This window comes from Zonotrichia albicollis, chromosome 3 (assembly GCF_047830755.1).
Source record: "Zonotrichia albicollis isolate bZonAlb1 chromosome 3, bZonAlb1.hap1, whole genome shotgun sequence".
NCBI classification, from domain to species: Eukaryota; Metazoa; Chordata; class Aves; order Passeriformes; family Passerellidae; genus Zonotrichia; species Zonotrichia albicollis.
In genome coordinates this window covers 107925063-107942248 of record NC_133821.1, presented here as the reverse complement: position 1 = coordinate 107942248, position 17186 = coordinate 107925063, and the positions used below count along the sequence as shown (strand labels likewise).

The 17186-nt window shown below is 38.9% G+C and overlaps 1 protein-coding gene across 2 annotated transcripts in view; it reads right to left on the bottom strand.

Annotated features, from left to right (window-relative positions):
• The window catches only part of LMBRD1 (LMBR1 domain containing 1), a 67788-nt gene that overhangs the window by 25113 nt on the left and 25489 nt on the right, over positions 1 to 17186 (bottom strand). For both annotated transcript variants that reach the window (XM_005483934.4, XM_014264962.3), the window contains exon 8: positions 2699 to 2824. In XM_005483934.4, the coding sequence (XP_005483991.2) occupies positions 2699 to 2824 (126 nt within the window). The remainder of the gene's footprint in view (positions 1 to 2698; positions 2825 to 17186) is intronic.

Sequence of the window (17186 nt, the reverse complement as noted above, 5' to 3'; positions counted from 1 at the left end):
TGAACATGGTGATTTTCAGGTCACTTCCCATTAAATTCCACTATTAAGCCTATATATCCAACTCAGCACTTCTAATTTTCTTTCCAACACTCCACTTGATACTCAGTTATGTTTCTTGAGCAAGAAACATAGGTCAGACAAGAGCAAGTATCACCCCAAGAATTAGGTGAACGTACCAGATAGTTTGATTATTATGTTTAGAAAAGTATTTTAATTTTGAGCCTTTACGCTGAGCAGGAACCCTTACACTCTGCTGTAAAGTGAGTAGCACATCCTCACATCTCAGTTATTTAGTATAAGCAAAAGCAACAAAAATGGGCATTAGGGAGCTGAGCCAAAATTGTTTCTAACATTGATACTTGTGTATTACAAACTCATACTTGGGAAAAAAAGATTCTTTTATACTAGGAAGTGCGCTAAAATATTTTAAAGTCTTGAAATCCCTTATTAATTTTCTTCTTATTTTAAAGGATCCTTCCTACAAATAATACAACAGTTTATAACACTGAAGAAAAAAAATGAAATTCTTCAAAAAGATTATGACCACATCATAGCTGTACATAATACTTAAATTGGAGATTACAATGTACTTCTAACAGGAACACAATACTATACCCTGCATGGCATCTCTGTGACTTAAAAAGGACTTTAACAGTTCAAGCTCCCAATCTACAAGTTCAAGCTTCAATTATTTAAGACTGATGAAAAAAACCTACCAGAAGCACTACCAATACAAGAACATACTGCATATTGAATCTCAGTAACATACCTTCATACTTCTAGTTTTTCCTGTATAGCAGTCTCAGTAACACTTTATTCACAACTTAATGCATACATAACCAAAGAACTAAGATTTCCATTACAGAATGCAGCAGAATCCTGACCAGAATGCATAAGCCAAAAAAATTAGTTTGCACTAAAGGTTATATTACAATATAGACATAAACTAAGAACTTCCGAGTTTTTGAACCTAGTTTTGCCAGACTGAAGAGTAAGACCAGTTGCATGCCAATTATCATAATCAACAAGGTCTTCTATAATAAGTAATGATCCATTTGTCACAGCTTTCTCATTTTTCTCTTATTGATTCCAGTAAGGGATGCCTTTGTGCTGTAGTGCTTTGTGCAAAACCAAAACACGATCATTTAAACAGACTACTTTTTAGATTTCTTTATTCAACAAAGTGTCTAGAACACTGAAGATGCCCACACTGTAGAGGTAAGCCAAGTATCCAGGGAAGACTGTTGGAACTGCTTCAACATCTCTAAGGTCGACTATCACAGAGCATATAACAGCACAGATGGACTGCCAGGAGGGAAGGGAGGCACCTCAATGACATTTTTCTCAATCAAGGCTGCAAAAACACTGGTCAATCTGAAATGGGTTGAAAAAAGAGGTGGGAGATTCTCCCCTATCATCTTGTATGTAAAGAAATATTACCCTCCTTTGGCTTGCACTCAGGCTGTTAAAAGTGTATTGCTTATATGAGGCACAACATTCCCATTAGCTGCAAAACCATTATGGGTTTACAAATGGTGTTCACATCCTAGGGATATTTAGGACTCAGAACCTCTTTCCATCTGTATGCTTTTCCTAAAGAAATTATTTATAACAGCAAGGTACATTAACTGGGAAGCAAGAATATCTGGAGCTGTTATTTATTCATAAAGATGATTAATAGTTTGATGAATCTAAATCATGACAGCTCTTTGTAGCAAGTATCCAATGTTAACTGTACTGCATTGAGTAAATCAACAAACTGGATGCTGTTTCTGGTAGCAGACTAAGTGAGGTTAATACCTACAAAGCATCTCTTCCATCCTAGCAGGCCTGGAGAAGCTCGAGTTTAATTTGTTAACACTTATTAGCTAAACAGAAATAACTACTGCTGCAGGACTGACAAAGTATGTAATCCCTGCTACACAAGCGACCACACGTGTTTCAAAGTAACTCAAATAACGGCAAGCTATTAATTTCTGACTTGCTATTCTTTCTGGAACAGACTCTACAGCATGCCCATAGTTAGCAAGAAAAAAAAATCATTAAGAAAGTGAGAACAATTGTCCGGTTTATCTCAGCTGTTTGAGGGGCCTGAAAGGCCCGGGGGTGGCCTTGGGCAGCCCGCGTATCGAAGGACGAGAAGAGGCTTCAGTTGTTCTTTCTGGTTTTATGTTTATTAATTGTTTATCTAAAAAATGTTCTTTCAGCCTAACAAAGATCCGCTCAGCAGTCAGCCATGGGCACACTGTGCCGTCCCACGGACCGCCACGTATCTTTATACCCCTAGTTACATATACAATATTTATCATTTTTCCCCAATACCATCTATTCTTATAACTCGGTGTACTCTTAGTAATAACCAATCCAAAAATGCCACCGTGGCCAAAGAAGATGGAGGAGAGGAGGAAGAAGAAGGAGGGCAGGACACACCCCAATTCCTCCATCTTGCTCCTCTAAACCCCCCTGTACATAAATCCTAAACCCTGTTTCTCACCCTCTAATTAGCTAATCTTTTCCCATTCACCCCGGTGAAGCCCTCTTATCTTCATAAAGGTGTCGTCTCCCGTGTAGGGTCAAAGTCCAGCCACCAGACACTTCTGGCAACATTCCAGGACTCCCGGGCCCCCCAAGGGTGGTCTCGGGGGCCCGGCATCCCAGGGCTCAAATCCTGAGATCCCACAAACAATGAAGATCTTACCTTTGATTTAATCCTCAATAAATGTTGTTCCACTTCTTCAATATCTTCAGTGTTCTCCAAACGTTCATAAGATGCACTGGTAGTTCCTTTAATCAAGTTCAGAGGCAAAGCTGACATACCATAAGCCTTAAATAAAAAGGAAACATACAAACTCAAATTTTCTGCCATATATTTTCATCTGATAAGCCTGAACAATGTTGTACAGCTATGAGGCAGCACAAATGGGTGGTTTTTTCATCCCATCTCTTATTAAGGCATCCAATTCCCTTCCTCTTTTGCGCAAAACAAATATGCTATGTATAAATTCCAGCATCCCACGTCATTCCAGTGGTACTTAAGTGTCTCCCAACTACTCAGACATCTATTAAGATTTCATACAAGCACAGCATATTGATGATTTATTAAACTAGCCCTTGTTTTTTGTAAATCACATAACTTCCAGAAACCTTAACCTTCCCACTTTAGATCAAAATCAACATTTTGTGCAAGACAAACTTCTAGAAAATGAATGTTAGTAGTTTTAGAAGCAAAGCATACACAATTTCTTTGCAGCCAGTAGTGTTCAAGTTGTTTTTGAATAAAATTGAGTTGCAAGTACCAAATTTACTAAAACCAAAATTCTGCAGTAAAAAGGCAGTAAAAGCTATGTGAACATCTGAACTCAGCTACATTCCAAGACTGCTCAGACAACCATTCATAAATTTCCTCAGAATTTATTCCTCATTATAAATTCTATGTCATTCAAAGTGTTTTGCCAGCTTCTACATCAACAGTACACCCAGATTTTTCCAATGCAAAGTCCATAAGCTTTCCACTAACAAAAAGAAACATATTTGAGGCAAGGCAAACAAGAAAATGGCACTACTTTCTGTTACCCTATGATTCGTACAAATCAAGGCCAAGATCAGAAGTTACTCCAGGCAGTTTAGAGACATTAGCCATAAGCTTGTAATTTGTTTATTGTGGATGATATGTTGCTCTAAGTGCAGAGCTCAGCAGGAAGGTTCTTTCCTCCCTCAGCAATTAACACACAATTTTACTAGAGTCTTTGATATCTGAACACTTGCTAACTTCAGAGAATTGTTTAGGTTGAAAAAGAGGTTGAAGATTATCCTATTCAACCAGTAAGCTAACACTGCCAAGTCCACCATTAACCATGTCTCCAATGGTCATGTCTACAAGTCTTTTCAATATTTCCAGAAGTTTAAAGAACAGTTTACTAGATAGTGACAAAAATACCACTTCCTCCTTCAAGCACAGCTTTACATTTTCTAGTGAGAATAGATCTAACACAAATGCTAATGTGTTAAAAATGTCACCATACATGCTGTCACATCATGAGTTTTCTGTACACAAGACATGATTTGACCTGCTTAGAAACCTACTTTGACATACTAAAGTCTCATGCTGAGCCCAGAGCAAGGCACTGCCCGTTTCTGATTGTATCTTTGAATATGCCATAACTTAGCCTGGGCTTGACAACCGTCTGTGTGCCAGCTCTCCCTTCAGACCATCTCCTCTGAAAGTATTTAAGTGTATAAACTGTTTTGCCACCCACACGAGGCTGCAGATATTGTCCACCTAGACTTCAGCAAAGCCTTCAACACCATATCCCACAGCACTCTCTTGGAAAAGCCAGCAGCCCACAACTTGTACAGGAGCACTCTGCTGGGTTAACAACTGGCTGGATGGCCAGGCCCAGAGAACGGTGGTGAATGGTGCTGCATCCAGCTGGCAGCCATGGTGTCCCCCAGGAATTTGTGTTGTCCCCAGTTCTGTTTAATGTCTTTATTAATGATCTGGGTGAGGGGAGTTAGTAGTCAACCATTAGCAAATTTGCAAATAACAAGCTGGGGGAGAGTTCATCTGCTGAAGTGTAGGAGGGCTCTGCAGAGGGACCTGGAAAGGCTGGATCAATGGGCTCAATCCAATGACAGGAGGTTTAACAACACCAGGTTCCAGGTCCTGCACTTTGGCCACAACAAACCCCTGCAGTGCTACAGGCTGGGGGAGTGATGTGACAGTGGCCAGGCAGAAAGGGACATGGAGATACTGATGGACGGCCAGCTGAACTTGAGCCAGGGTGTGCCCAGGTGGCCAAGCAGGCCAATGGCATCCTGGCCTGTGTCACAGGAGTGTGGCCAGCAGGACCAGGGCTGTGATTGTCCCCCTGTACTCAGCAGTGGTGAGGCTACACCTCCAGTGCTGTATCCAGTTCTGGGCACCCAATTTACGAAGGCTGCTGAGATGTTGGAATGTGTCAGGGAAGGGCAACAAAGCTGTTGAAGGGTCTGGAACATACATCCTATGAGGAACATCTGAGGGAGCTGGGGGTGTTTAGCCTAGAGAGAAGGAGATTCAGGGGAGACCTTATCCCTCTCTACAACTCCCTGAAAGGAAGCTGTAACCAGGTGAGGATCACCTCTCTTCTCCCAGGCCACCAGCATCAGGCCAAGAGGATACTGCACCAAGGAAGGTTTAGGACACAAGGAAGAAGTTCTTCACAGGAAGGGTGATTGGGCATTGGAATGGGCTGTCCAGGGAGGTGGTGGAATGACTGTCCCCTGGAGGTGTTCAAGAAAGGACTCGATGTGGCACTTGGCACTAGGGTCTAGTTGTTAGGTCATAGGTTGGACTTGATCTCAAAGGTCTTTTCCAACCTAACTGATTCTGTAAAAAGCCCTCTCCTACAATTCTCTTCTCTAGACCAAACAAATTCCTTCATTTTTGATTTATGGGTTGCTCTCTACAACTTTGTAATCATGTCCATAAGTGTTCATTGGAGCGTCTGTTTCATAATCTAGGGAACCAAAACCCGACAATTTCCAGATGTGGTTTTGGAAGTGACAAGTAAAATGACAATGTCTACTCTCTTGCTGAGGCAAGCTCTGGACACGGTTTGTATTTCTGCTGCAAGGCACACTGCAGGATCATGCTCACCTTGCTGCCCACTAGGACTTCCAGGTCATTTCCAGCAGAACTATCTCCCAGCTGATCAGACCCAAGCACTAACTGCTGCTTGCAATAAACCCCCTTAAGATCTGCTAAACCTGATGTCATTCTTGTTGGCCCAATTCTCTTATCAGTCAACATCTCTATGGTGGCTCTTTGTTTTATCTACTTCTCCAAGTCTGACATATTTCTCCAACTATATGATTACTCGACCCCATCATCCAGATCATTTGTGAGGACTAAACAGTATTGGGCCCATACTGACCCCAAGGAGCTCACTCAGGTCACTAGCAGTGTAACTACAGAATTTAGGGGACATGTGAACACCATCAACTAAAAGGCAAGTCACAATTTACCTGAGGTCCCTCTCTGGAACACAAAACACTTCTAGACAGTGCCAGTATGCAGAAACACGTAAGACATTACTATGAAAATGTGCCTGAACAATTTTACAAACCTGAGCTTAGAAGTAATTAGATTTCAACATCTGAGGTTTCCACCTGTTCTTCAAACAGCAAACATACCAATTAACATAGCAAGTATTCACTCTATGAAATAGTTAAGAAATAAAATCCAGGGCTTTAAAGCTTAGTTAAAGTTTCTACAAAGAAAAATACAACTGTCAAAGTGATGCATTGTTTTTGCTGTTTTTGAAAATGTGAACTACATACTTGAACATCAAGCTTGCTCCAGTGATAAAGGCTGTCTAAGGTCCTTCCCTGAATACAGAAGATGCTAATAGTAAGATGATTATGCAAGTAAGACTCCCATCATCAGTGTGGGAAAAGAACACATTGGTCCTTCAAGATAACATATAGAATGAAGGACAGAAAATGAGTCATCCCATGTGATGTGTCACAGGTCTGAACAGAAGCTGTATTAGCTCATTTTCAGGGCTGCATTTCCCTTCAGGCTGATAAAGAAGTTCAAAGTTGCCCTGGACAAAGTTTTAATCCCTTGGGTTAGTACAAGTGTTAAATTATTCAAGGGCTATTATGTTAGGCATCTGCAATTTAACAAGCAAACAACGTATTGAGGATAGCCAAGGAAAACAAACCAAAGATGCACACTCCAGCCAAGAGAGGTCTTAGTCCTGAAACAAACTGTGGGTTCAAAGTTTGAAATATGAATCAAAATATATCAAAATGAGCCTTTAAAGCAGTTAACACAAGTTAATTGATGTACATTAACTTACATAAAACAAATCATTAATTCTTGACATATTTATACCACTGAAACAACAGATTCCAGGACTTATTCTCAGACAATTTTTTGGTCTAAGATTGTTAAATCAAATGAGAGACACTACCAGAGAGTAAATAACCAGACATCCAAATGTACAGTCATTTACAGTGTACATGTAGTTTTGTAACAAAGGCTCTTAAAAATGAACTGACTCTGGTACCAAACACCAAGTGATCAGGCTGGTATCTGAAAACACATGTTGCAAGGATTCATCTCTAAGGCCTCAGGCTCTATCTCTGCTCTTGCCTGGATGCCAGATCAGCTTCATTGAAACCACATTTTTGAGCAGAAAAATAATTTCAATTTATAGTTAAACCAATTTATTTTAGAGACATCTCCTGTCTCTTGAATTACCACAAGTGCTCAATGTAAGAGACCACCACTATCATTTAGCTTAAGGGCTGGAAAGCCAAATCCTAAGAGCTCACTACCTATTAACTACAAGTTAGAAGCATCATCCATGAGAACCTGTCTTGTTCTCACTTGAGTTTCTGTCCACAGGCACCTCTGGATAGATGAAGTTTTTACTTACAGACCTTTTGAAGCATAAGGCCTTCTACACTAAAGGATAAGAAGAAAAACACAACAACATACTGCAACAGAAAACCCAGCTTCTCAACCCTATGAGAACAGTCTAAACAAAGCTTTTGAGATTCCTGTCTATTTGTTACTCATGGAAGTGGTAGTTCAGTCAGACAGTAATCTGAAAATAAATCCATCTACGGGAAGAGCCTGTCACTCCCATGAGTGCCACAAATAGATCAGTACCTTTATGCAGTACCAGTTGGCACTGAAGAGCAGCAAGAAGCTGAACATGCCAATGAACCCAAATAAAATCCATGCTCCAGACAGAGTATTCAATACCTTATGAGAAACCACATAAGCATTGTGTCTAATTTGCTTTATCTCCACTTCTCCCAGGTCCCTTTCCTTCTCATCCTGCAGCAGATTCAGCCACTCTCGTGTCACTCACAGTTGGGATTTAGAAGGAAGAGTTGCTGTGCTGATTCTTAGTCTCTTGCAGACTCAACACATTGCAACACTTGAGACTTGCCACACTCACATAACCCATGGGCAGATAAGGGAAGTCTTTCTTATTAGTTGCCCACCATGCTGATAATAGTCACTCAGAAACAGAAAACACAAGTGAGGTTGCAAGAAGTTGCAAAATCGTGTTTTACTGACATTGTTGCATCAAGCAACTATTTCAGGGATAAACCCTTGAGTATTAAAAAGATCCAGAAAGGTTTTCCGCTGGAAACTATAACCTCTAGTGTAAGATTTCAAAATTGCACAAACTATGAGAGAATCTCACTTAAAGGGAATGTCAAGGTGGGAACACCTAATGATCAGCCACATCAGCCATAAGCACATAGATCAGTTGAGAGGAAGACAGCAAACCACATTAAAATTAATATACTAAATCACTTTAAAATAGAGTTAAAGGACTTAAAGCTGAACACCTACCACAAAAAAGCCTGAAGCCATCAGTCATTATAATTTAACTACAATTATATATAATTTAACTGTAATTATAGCTGCTATGTTCAGCTAGTAAGATATGGTCAAATGATTAACCTGTGGCCCAAACAGAATAATCACTCCTTGTTAGAGATCAAGCAGAACAAGTAAATATTTTCTCATCAGCTTGGTGCACAACCAGAACTAAAAATAAAGATAGCTTAACAGCTCTTTCTGGTTAAAGATATTTAAGAAATAAACTTGCGATTTCAATAAATTATTGAAAAATACTTGTGTAGCATTTCAGAAAGACTTCCTACTACATTTATTATTAGGGGGTCTATATATCATGCAAGTGACTTTAAAGTGGTTATTACTGAGATTTTTAAAAGACGTCTATCTAATCTTGGGCAAGAGGTGCAGAAATAAATATTGACAAACATTTCTTACACAGCAGTGCCCTCTAGTGAAGTCACATAAAAAAGCCAAATTAAAAAGCGAATTCTTATAACCACTGTATAAAATACAACAAAAATGTTCTCAGCTTTAGACACAAATATTCATATTCCTATTTTCTTACAACAGCTTATTTCAATCCTTCACCTCAAAGTGTGACCATGAAAGACAGAACGTTCAGTTCTACCAACTGGACTGACAAAAATGCATCTATTCAAGTTAGAACCAGCTAAACTATTTTAATATATGCAGGACTTAAGAAAAACAGTCAAGTATGAGCTAATTTTCTTTAATACAAACGCCCCAGTTAAAAACCTCCTCCCTACATTTAAATAATTATTTTGGTATAGAAAATGCTTTTATATACTAGTAGCCTAATCAGCTTTTTATTTCAATTATGCTAGCCACAAGGGAAGTCTCAGGATACCTTTTACCCTTCGCAACAACTGACAAAATTCAGTTGCTTATATTGAACAGTTTCCTATGGACACAAGGCATCCTTGCCAGCACTGCTTCTGACTGAGCACACTGCTCAGTCCAATTAAACAGCCTCAAGGGAGTGCACTTCCAGGTGTCACACCAACCCAAGCAACACCAAGTTTGTGAAAGAGGAACTGGGACTCCACTTTGATTGAAACTGTACCTTCTCGGTGCAGCTTGACTGCACAGCTCTTCTGAAAAGTTATCTGACCTTCCAAGGATTCATCATCTGCTTTCTCCTAAAGCCACGTCTCTCATCTCTGACTACCAACTCATACTACCATTCAAAAATAAAAATTGGAATTTAACAACCTTACTTCCAGAACATCATTAAGCATGGCAAATAATAACAGCCATTTATTTATCTTCCCTTAAATTACGAGGGCTAAAGGAGAAAGCCTATTAAATGCATCTGAAGATGTCAAGCTCTCTCATGGACAGTTGCTTCTCTCATGGCTATTTGCTTCCTCTAAAAATTTCATGTCATGCATCTTCAAAAGTCATTCAACATGTTATCTGGTAAAAATTCAGTTTTTCATAAGAAGTTTTAGCATCCAGTCTTCAGTTGCTATGAGAGCACATAACTTTTGTATAACATTGTAATTAAAAAACATCTCAAAGGGTGGAACAGATTGACCAAACAGGATCACTACGGCAATTCTTGCATGATCCGCTGGACTCAACATGAATCTTGCACTGAGCACATTTCTCTATTCTTCATCCCTACTGTATCCTGCTATACATTCACCTTCATTTCTCATAGTAGTGTTTTCTTTCCACTATACAGACTCATTATTTGCCAGTGCTCAAGTGGACAAAAAATGCTGTCAAAGTTTCTAGGATACAGAAGCGAAATACAACAGCCTCTACATCACAGCTGTTCTACTACACACTGTCAACTTGTGCTTGCTGGACAAAAAATCCCTGAAAGAGTTAATTCTGCTTCAGTTACAATACTAATTAGAATTATTTTGCCTAGCAGTCACCTTCTATACTGCCCCATCAGGCCTAGAAAAGCATTAACAACCAAAAGATTAACCTACCTTCCAATTCTAAAATTTTCAAGTACAAAACAATTTACCCACCAGTTTAATATCTACAGTTCTCCAAGAGTGTAGTAGGAATCAGGCTGTTAAAACAACCATCAAACTGGTTTGTTATTTTGGTTATTTACTACTTCACACAGAAGTGAACATAATGAAAGAATTACATTTCTATTTCAGAACTGGCATTGAAGTTATTAAATAGTAATGACGATGAATTGATGAATCTCAATTTCTCAATAGCTGTTTGACATCTGCTTAAAAGACTATCACTCATGAAGGAGTGCTTTTAAGGTTAGGCAGATTCTAAAAGGTTTTAAGCTCTTTGATTGTTAATAACATCAACTGCAAAAAAGTAAATCATAATCCAGACAAATTAGGTGTGAAAAGGTCATCACATTTGTGAGTAGACAAGCTAAGCTTTCTAACATTTCTTCTTTCAGGATGGAGAAAAAAATGAGCACTTTATAGTTCCATAAAAAATAAAATAATGCTTATTAAATGTTCAGAAAAATTACAAAGCCAATTATAGTCATCCTTCAAGGACATGCTAACTGAGATGCACTAGATCACTCAAAAATTAATCTGCCTACCGTTGTATGAGCAACTCGTTATTCTGTCTCAAATTCAAATAGCAACCTGGAGCTGACAACAACTATTGTTTTAATTCCTAAGGTCATGTAGAACCATCTCAATGAAAAACATATTAAGGAAAGAATAGATGCAAACTACATGATCTGTGAAACTGTTTCAAATTCTCCCCCAGCCAAAACCAGCATAGCACTGCAGGCCTAATTTATCATTTTCTTGTTACTATTCCATATTTATAGACATAGAAAGCTGTCAGTATAAATCATCAAGGTCATGGACTTGCAGAGCCCTCTTGAAGATCACCTATTCACATGTCTTACAAAACAATTTTAAGTACCAAACACTGTACATCAGTACTATACATTACATAATACCAAAAAAGTAGACTTTGTGATAAAGCTTGAAAACAGATAAGCAACTACCAATTAAGAATTTTGTTGAGAATTAAGACATGTTAAGACATAGATCTAAATAATGTTGTTCATTTAAACGTTGCATGTACTTGAGAAAACGAAATACGTTTATGCTCTTGCCAGTAATAATAATGTATCAAGTGAACATTTGTAGACTTCATCTACATTATTCACCTATGCTATTTTACATTTTTTCCCTTAACAAGTTAAAAATTCAGCATACACAAGTTGCATCTTTTTTGTCCCTTCCTGATCTTCCAAACAGTCAATTAAAATCAAGAAAAGATTCTTTGGTATATTCAGCAGGGAAACCCAACATGAAGTTTTAGTATTAGATTCTAAAAAGACATACTAAAAAGTATCAGTCCAAAGTCAGTCAAAAGAAACATAACTGCAGCTTTTATATTTTTGCATCCATTCACAGAAGGAAGCAACTTTGCTTTTCATCCAACCAAGTTGCAAAGTTACAAAGTAAAGGAAAAAGAAATTTGTATTACTTGGATTAAGAACAGGTATTAAAAGTTTGGTTGTTCCCCTACTCTGAATTGGCAGTCTCCCTTTCACTTACCCAATGAGCTTCTGAAAATTGCCACCTATCAAAGTACTTCAAAGCTATTACTATCTTCTGACAGAATAATCTTGCACAAACTAGCAGTTATTAACACATAACTACTTATTTTCTGACACGGCGTAGTTTTACAACAAAGTGCCCAGCACACTTTCTGAAACACTAGTTGTACTGAGGTGAATAAATCATAGTAACAATCTCTAATAAATTTTTTATTTTTTCCACAAATTAACAGCTGTGATGGAATAAATAGCTGTCCAACACGAGCTAAATGAGGTTCTAACAGTAAAACCAATACTGTAGAAAAAATTAATCCAATAAAGAACCAATCTTCTTGTCAATCATTGTCACCTCAACCCTTTCATAAGCTAGACCCAAGCTTAAAGAGAAGACACCTCACACCATGAGGTACAATGTGACCCACTAGTACCACTGTAAACCCTGCAGATCCACACAGCAGAATGCCTGAGGTTTGGATGGACTGTGGAGGTCCTCCAGTCCAAAACCTCTGCCCAAGCAGGGTCCCCTAGAGCTGCTTGTCCAGGACCCTGTACATATGGCTCCTGAGTACCTGCAAGGAGGAGACTCCACAATCTCTCTAAGCAACCAGTGCCAGGGGTCAGACACCTGCAGAGTGTTTCAGCTCCGTCTCTGGTCCCATCCCTAGGTACCAGCGAACACAGCCCAGCTCCATACCCTCCGTACTGCTCCTTCAGATGCTTGCACATGTTGATAAGACTTCCCTAAGCCATCTTTTTGTCTTGGCTGACAGTCCTGGCTCCCAGTCCTCCTTCATAAGAAGAAAGTTCCTTGATTGTCTTTGCAGGCCTTCACCAGTTTCCCTCCTACAGCTCCATCTCTCTCATAATGAGAAGACAAGAACTCCAGATGTGGCCTCACCAAGGTTGAGAATAAAGGCAGAGTCACCAACAAACTGCTGGCAATACTCCTCCTAGTGCACTTCAGGATACCACAGGCCTTCTCCCAGCAAGAGTACATTCCTGGCTCATAGTTAACTTGGCATCCACCAGAACTCCCAAGTCTCAGAGCTGCTTTTCTCCTGAGTGGTTCCCCTGGCTATGCACACATTCATTCCTCCTCAGCTTTGCATGTTTCCTTGCTGGATTTGATTATGTTCCTGTCAGCCCATTTCTCCAGCCTAGCAAGGTCCTTCTGGACAGCTCCAACATCAACTCCAGAAGGTATTCTCCCAGTTCTGTGTGAAGTTTGCTGAGGGTTCTCCCCCATTATCCTGAACATTAATGAAAATACTGAACAGGACTGGAACCAGTATCAATCCCTGGCATACACCACAAGTCACTGCCCTCCAACTAGACCTCATGCCACTGATCACCATCCAGGGGGCCTAGATATTCAGCCAATTTTCAAATCACTTGACTATCTACTCATCCAGCCCATATTTCATCAGCTTCTCTATGAGGATCTTTTGGGAGAGGCTCAATGTGAGCTAGACGTACATTTTCCAAACATGGCAAAGCCACATGACCAACAAGAGATGCTGTTTGCCTGTTACAGTGTGGGAAGAGCTGAAGGCCGACATGGGAATTATTACTCTGAAAACAGCTTAACTCAAACGTGTTCTTCAGAATAAAACTTCTGAAGCTTCAGAATTAAGTGCTATGCAGATCTGTCCATAAACTGGCTTCCAGAATTCTGAATTATGTTTAAAAATTGTACTGTAGCAATATGAATAAGATCTGGAGACGGCACTCATTTAAACTGTTATACACAGTTAGAAAGAAGTCATGCTGTTGAAAAACATTCTGGATGACCACGCACCTAATAAATTTTTGGTTTCTTTGGTCCTAAGCTATATGCCCGCTACAGTCGAAGCTTTTGAGAAATTTAGACAATTCAGTTCTGTGCCCACATCTTGAAAAAAGTAAGTAACTTAGGAAAAATAACTGTTCAGTGGAATGACCATAATTTAAAAAAAAATACCCAAAACCAAAAAACCCAAAACTAAAGTGAAAGTTTAACTTAACTTTAAGTGGAAGTTTTTAGGGCAAATGTAAGGAAGGAATTTGAGAATTTACTGCTATGGACTTTTTAATAAGGTGAGACACTGTTGCCACATTCTGCAGGACTGTCCCAAGTATGACCACATAGAAAACTAAACAGAACAAACAAATTTATGTTCCATTTAAAGTGTGAAGTCAAAATCCTCTAAATACTCCTTAATCATCTTCCTTGCAGCTCATTTTCTCATTTGAATGTCATGGTGTTAAGAAATACCATCAAGCATTTACTTTACTCTGGATTCCTTGAGATATTTCCTAGCAAGCATGAAACTTTAATTAAAATCTAATTCCTATAATAATTGCTTTTTACTAGGTACCAAATACATAGACAATCTCTGTGTTAATTCATCAATTAAAATAGTTGTGAGTCTTCTCACTTTTTTTGGAAAAGCAACTTTTGCACTAACTTAAGCCAATAATTTCCATGCTATTACCCCTCCCCAGTGATTTGCCTTAAGGGATAAGATGCTTTCAGGATCAGTATTTATTACTAATAGCTCCAAAATCTTTTAACTAGTATTTCAGGGAAATTGAGGAGATCCGGAACTTCTCATACCAAAGAAATTTGATTTCTTCGGCAATTTCAGTTTTAACAGTGTACTTCATCCTACCCCATTCAGATGCCGGGGAAAAGCTCACAACTCAAAAGCACAACTCTGCATTTTCCCCTCAAACTGAAAGAAAGGTTCTTCTCTGTATGTACCACTACATCAAATTTACTGTGATTTTGATGTCTGAAGCCACAGAAAATGGAAGCCAGCAATCTAATATAATGACAACCCCATTGAACTGTAGTATTACCTACATATGTGTCATAGCCAGTAACACAAGTGCTCAGTTACCTGCAAATCCAATCCAGCACGATGCTTCAGTTTGTATTGTCCCTCAACTGTCACCCTCACCCTCAAATTCCAACATAATAAATGCTACAACACAATATGATCTGATAAGAATTCTGTTCCTCACTGCATTAACAGCTCACCATGTACTTCAGAGTAATGTATCAAACCAATCAAGGCCTTGAGAGGCCCCAAACACTGGACTGATGGTTAAAAAATAGGTTTTAACTACATTAGTCCTTGGGGTAAATTTGTTAGTTCCATAATTGAAACTGCAGCCATTTACAGTCTCAGTAACACCACCCTGCTGTATATCCCTTCTCCTGTGGAAGCAGGAGGATCTGCTTTCATAAAGGAAGCCTGGGCACATACACAGGCTGAAGTGAGCTTTTGCTCTCCATTTCTACTCGAATTCAAGGCTACCTGCTGACAGTGCCAAAGCCTTTCCCCCCCAACTTCTCACATTATTGTATATTACCACAACACAAATTCATTTTTAGAGCAGCCATAATCTAATTCTTCATGCTGAAGGCCACACAAAGCAGTACTGCTAACATGCATTTAACTAATTGTAGAATGGATAAATTGCACTGCCAGGGACTTGAATAAAATCACTCGATTCATCTCTTTCATGGTTTCTTCCACAAATAACATTTTAAGATGAAATCAGTCAACTGCAGTCACAGCACTCCTATTTATTTTTAGTGTTTTCTGTTATAGTAGGCATTCAATGTAAGGCCATTTTTAATTAGGTATGAAGGGATTTGCTAACATATTACAATACAACCTTTATTAGGCAAGCATTTAGCATTAAGATTTTTTTCTTTACTGTGAATGAGTATATGGAAGACCAGATATAATTGTTCCTAATTTCCCCTTAAGAATAGAATAGCAAACTCTGGCACTGAAACAAGTTGAGGATATGCGGAAGTCCGGGAAAATAAAAAAATTTCAGTTACATCTATACCACAAATCCTGAACTCTTCACTGTGTAAACCACAGATCTGAGATCACCTCCATCCAGAGACACAGGAACTCAGACCACACATCTGTTCTTTTTTCCATCATCTACTCAGCATTTGTGGAAAATTTTGAAATAGGTGTCTTAGTTCTTGTGTTCACTCTTACATAATAATATTCTCTTTCTGTGTTTAAAAACAACAACTAACATCAGTGATCAAAGAGTGGTTTGATGACTAAGCGCAAAGATCTCCCACCTTTGGAAACTGGCATAAGCAATTTGATAGGCAGCAGAAGGCTACCTGAAAAACAAAGACTTCTCTGTGCACTCATGTCTGTCTCACCTAGAGGTGGTTTTTTTATACAAGGCTGATACAGAAAAAACAAAAAAAAAAAAAAAACCAAAAAAAACCACCAACCCCACAACACAAAAACATGGGAAACTACCAAGAGGAAAGTCACTCCTTCCAGAATTGTGTTCTCCTGCTCTGAAATAGAGCGAGTGGAGTAATCCAAACTGGCAAAAACAGACTACACTCGGAGCCAACCACTCCCTGAAGTTCAGGCAAGTACAACAGCCCAGAAACTTTTCATTACTAAAGCAATTTCTGCATTATGTCATGTCATACCACTGGGGTAAGTCCAGCCCATGCTGCTGCAGGTGAAAATAGCTTAAATATGGAAGCCTGACCATCACTGCTGGTGGGAAAGGTGTCATGAAAGCTCTAAAGCTTTCATAAAAATAAGAAAACAGTGTTTCAGGTAAGAAAACAGACCTTCTAATAGGTGTTTTTCACTCTCTGTGACACATTTGTACCTCAGTCCACCCATATATCAAAGCCAGCTCACTGCTAAGATTCTACAACTGCCTGCAAACAATGAAAAAAACCTCACATCAGACATACATAACAACCCACTCCTGTGTGAGCTCATGCCCAAAACTTCTGTAAAATAACTCCTCCATTTCTCCCACTCTCCCTTAACACCTACTGTAAAATAGAACAGAGAGTTACGGAAGAATGAAATACAACAGTTAAAAATAAAGGAAATCAATTTCACACTCCAGGCATTTGCATAAACAGCTCAGCTGAAGTTTACAAAGCAACAAATTAGCACAAAAGTCTTAGTAATTAAGACATTCAGATAAGAGTTAGTTCTCATGCCTGATGTTTCACCTCATTTATCACTCAGTATTTATATAAGTTGTAAATACATTGACACTAAAGCAACAGTATTGAAGATTTAGGTATTGTCTTCATCTGAGAACACACAGACAATACAGAACACTGGAATTATTGAACATGGATTTCCAGGTTCCACATATTTCCAGGTTCAGCTAGTGCTGAAGACAGAAGCATACTGTGATACTCAGCTGAATGATGCCTATAACCAGTATGGGTTCAAAAATAAGTGGGCAATAACACTGGAAGTAGGAAAT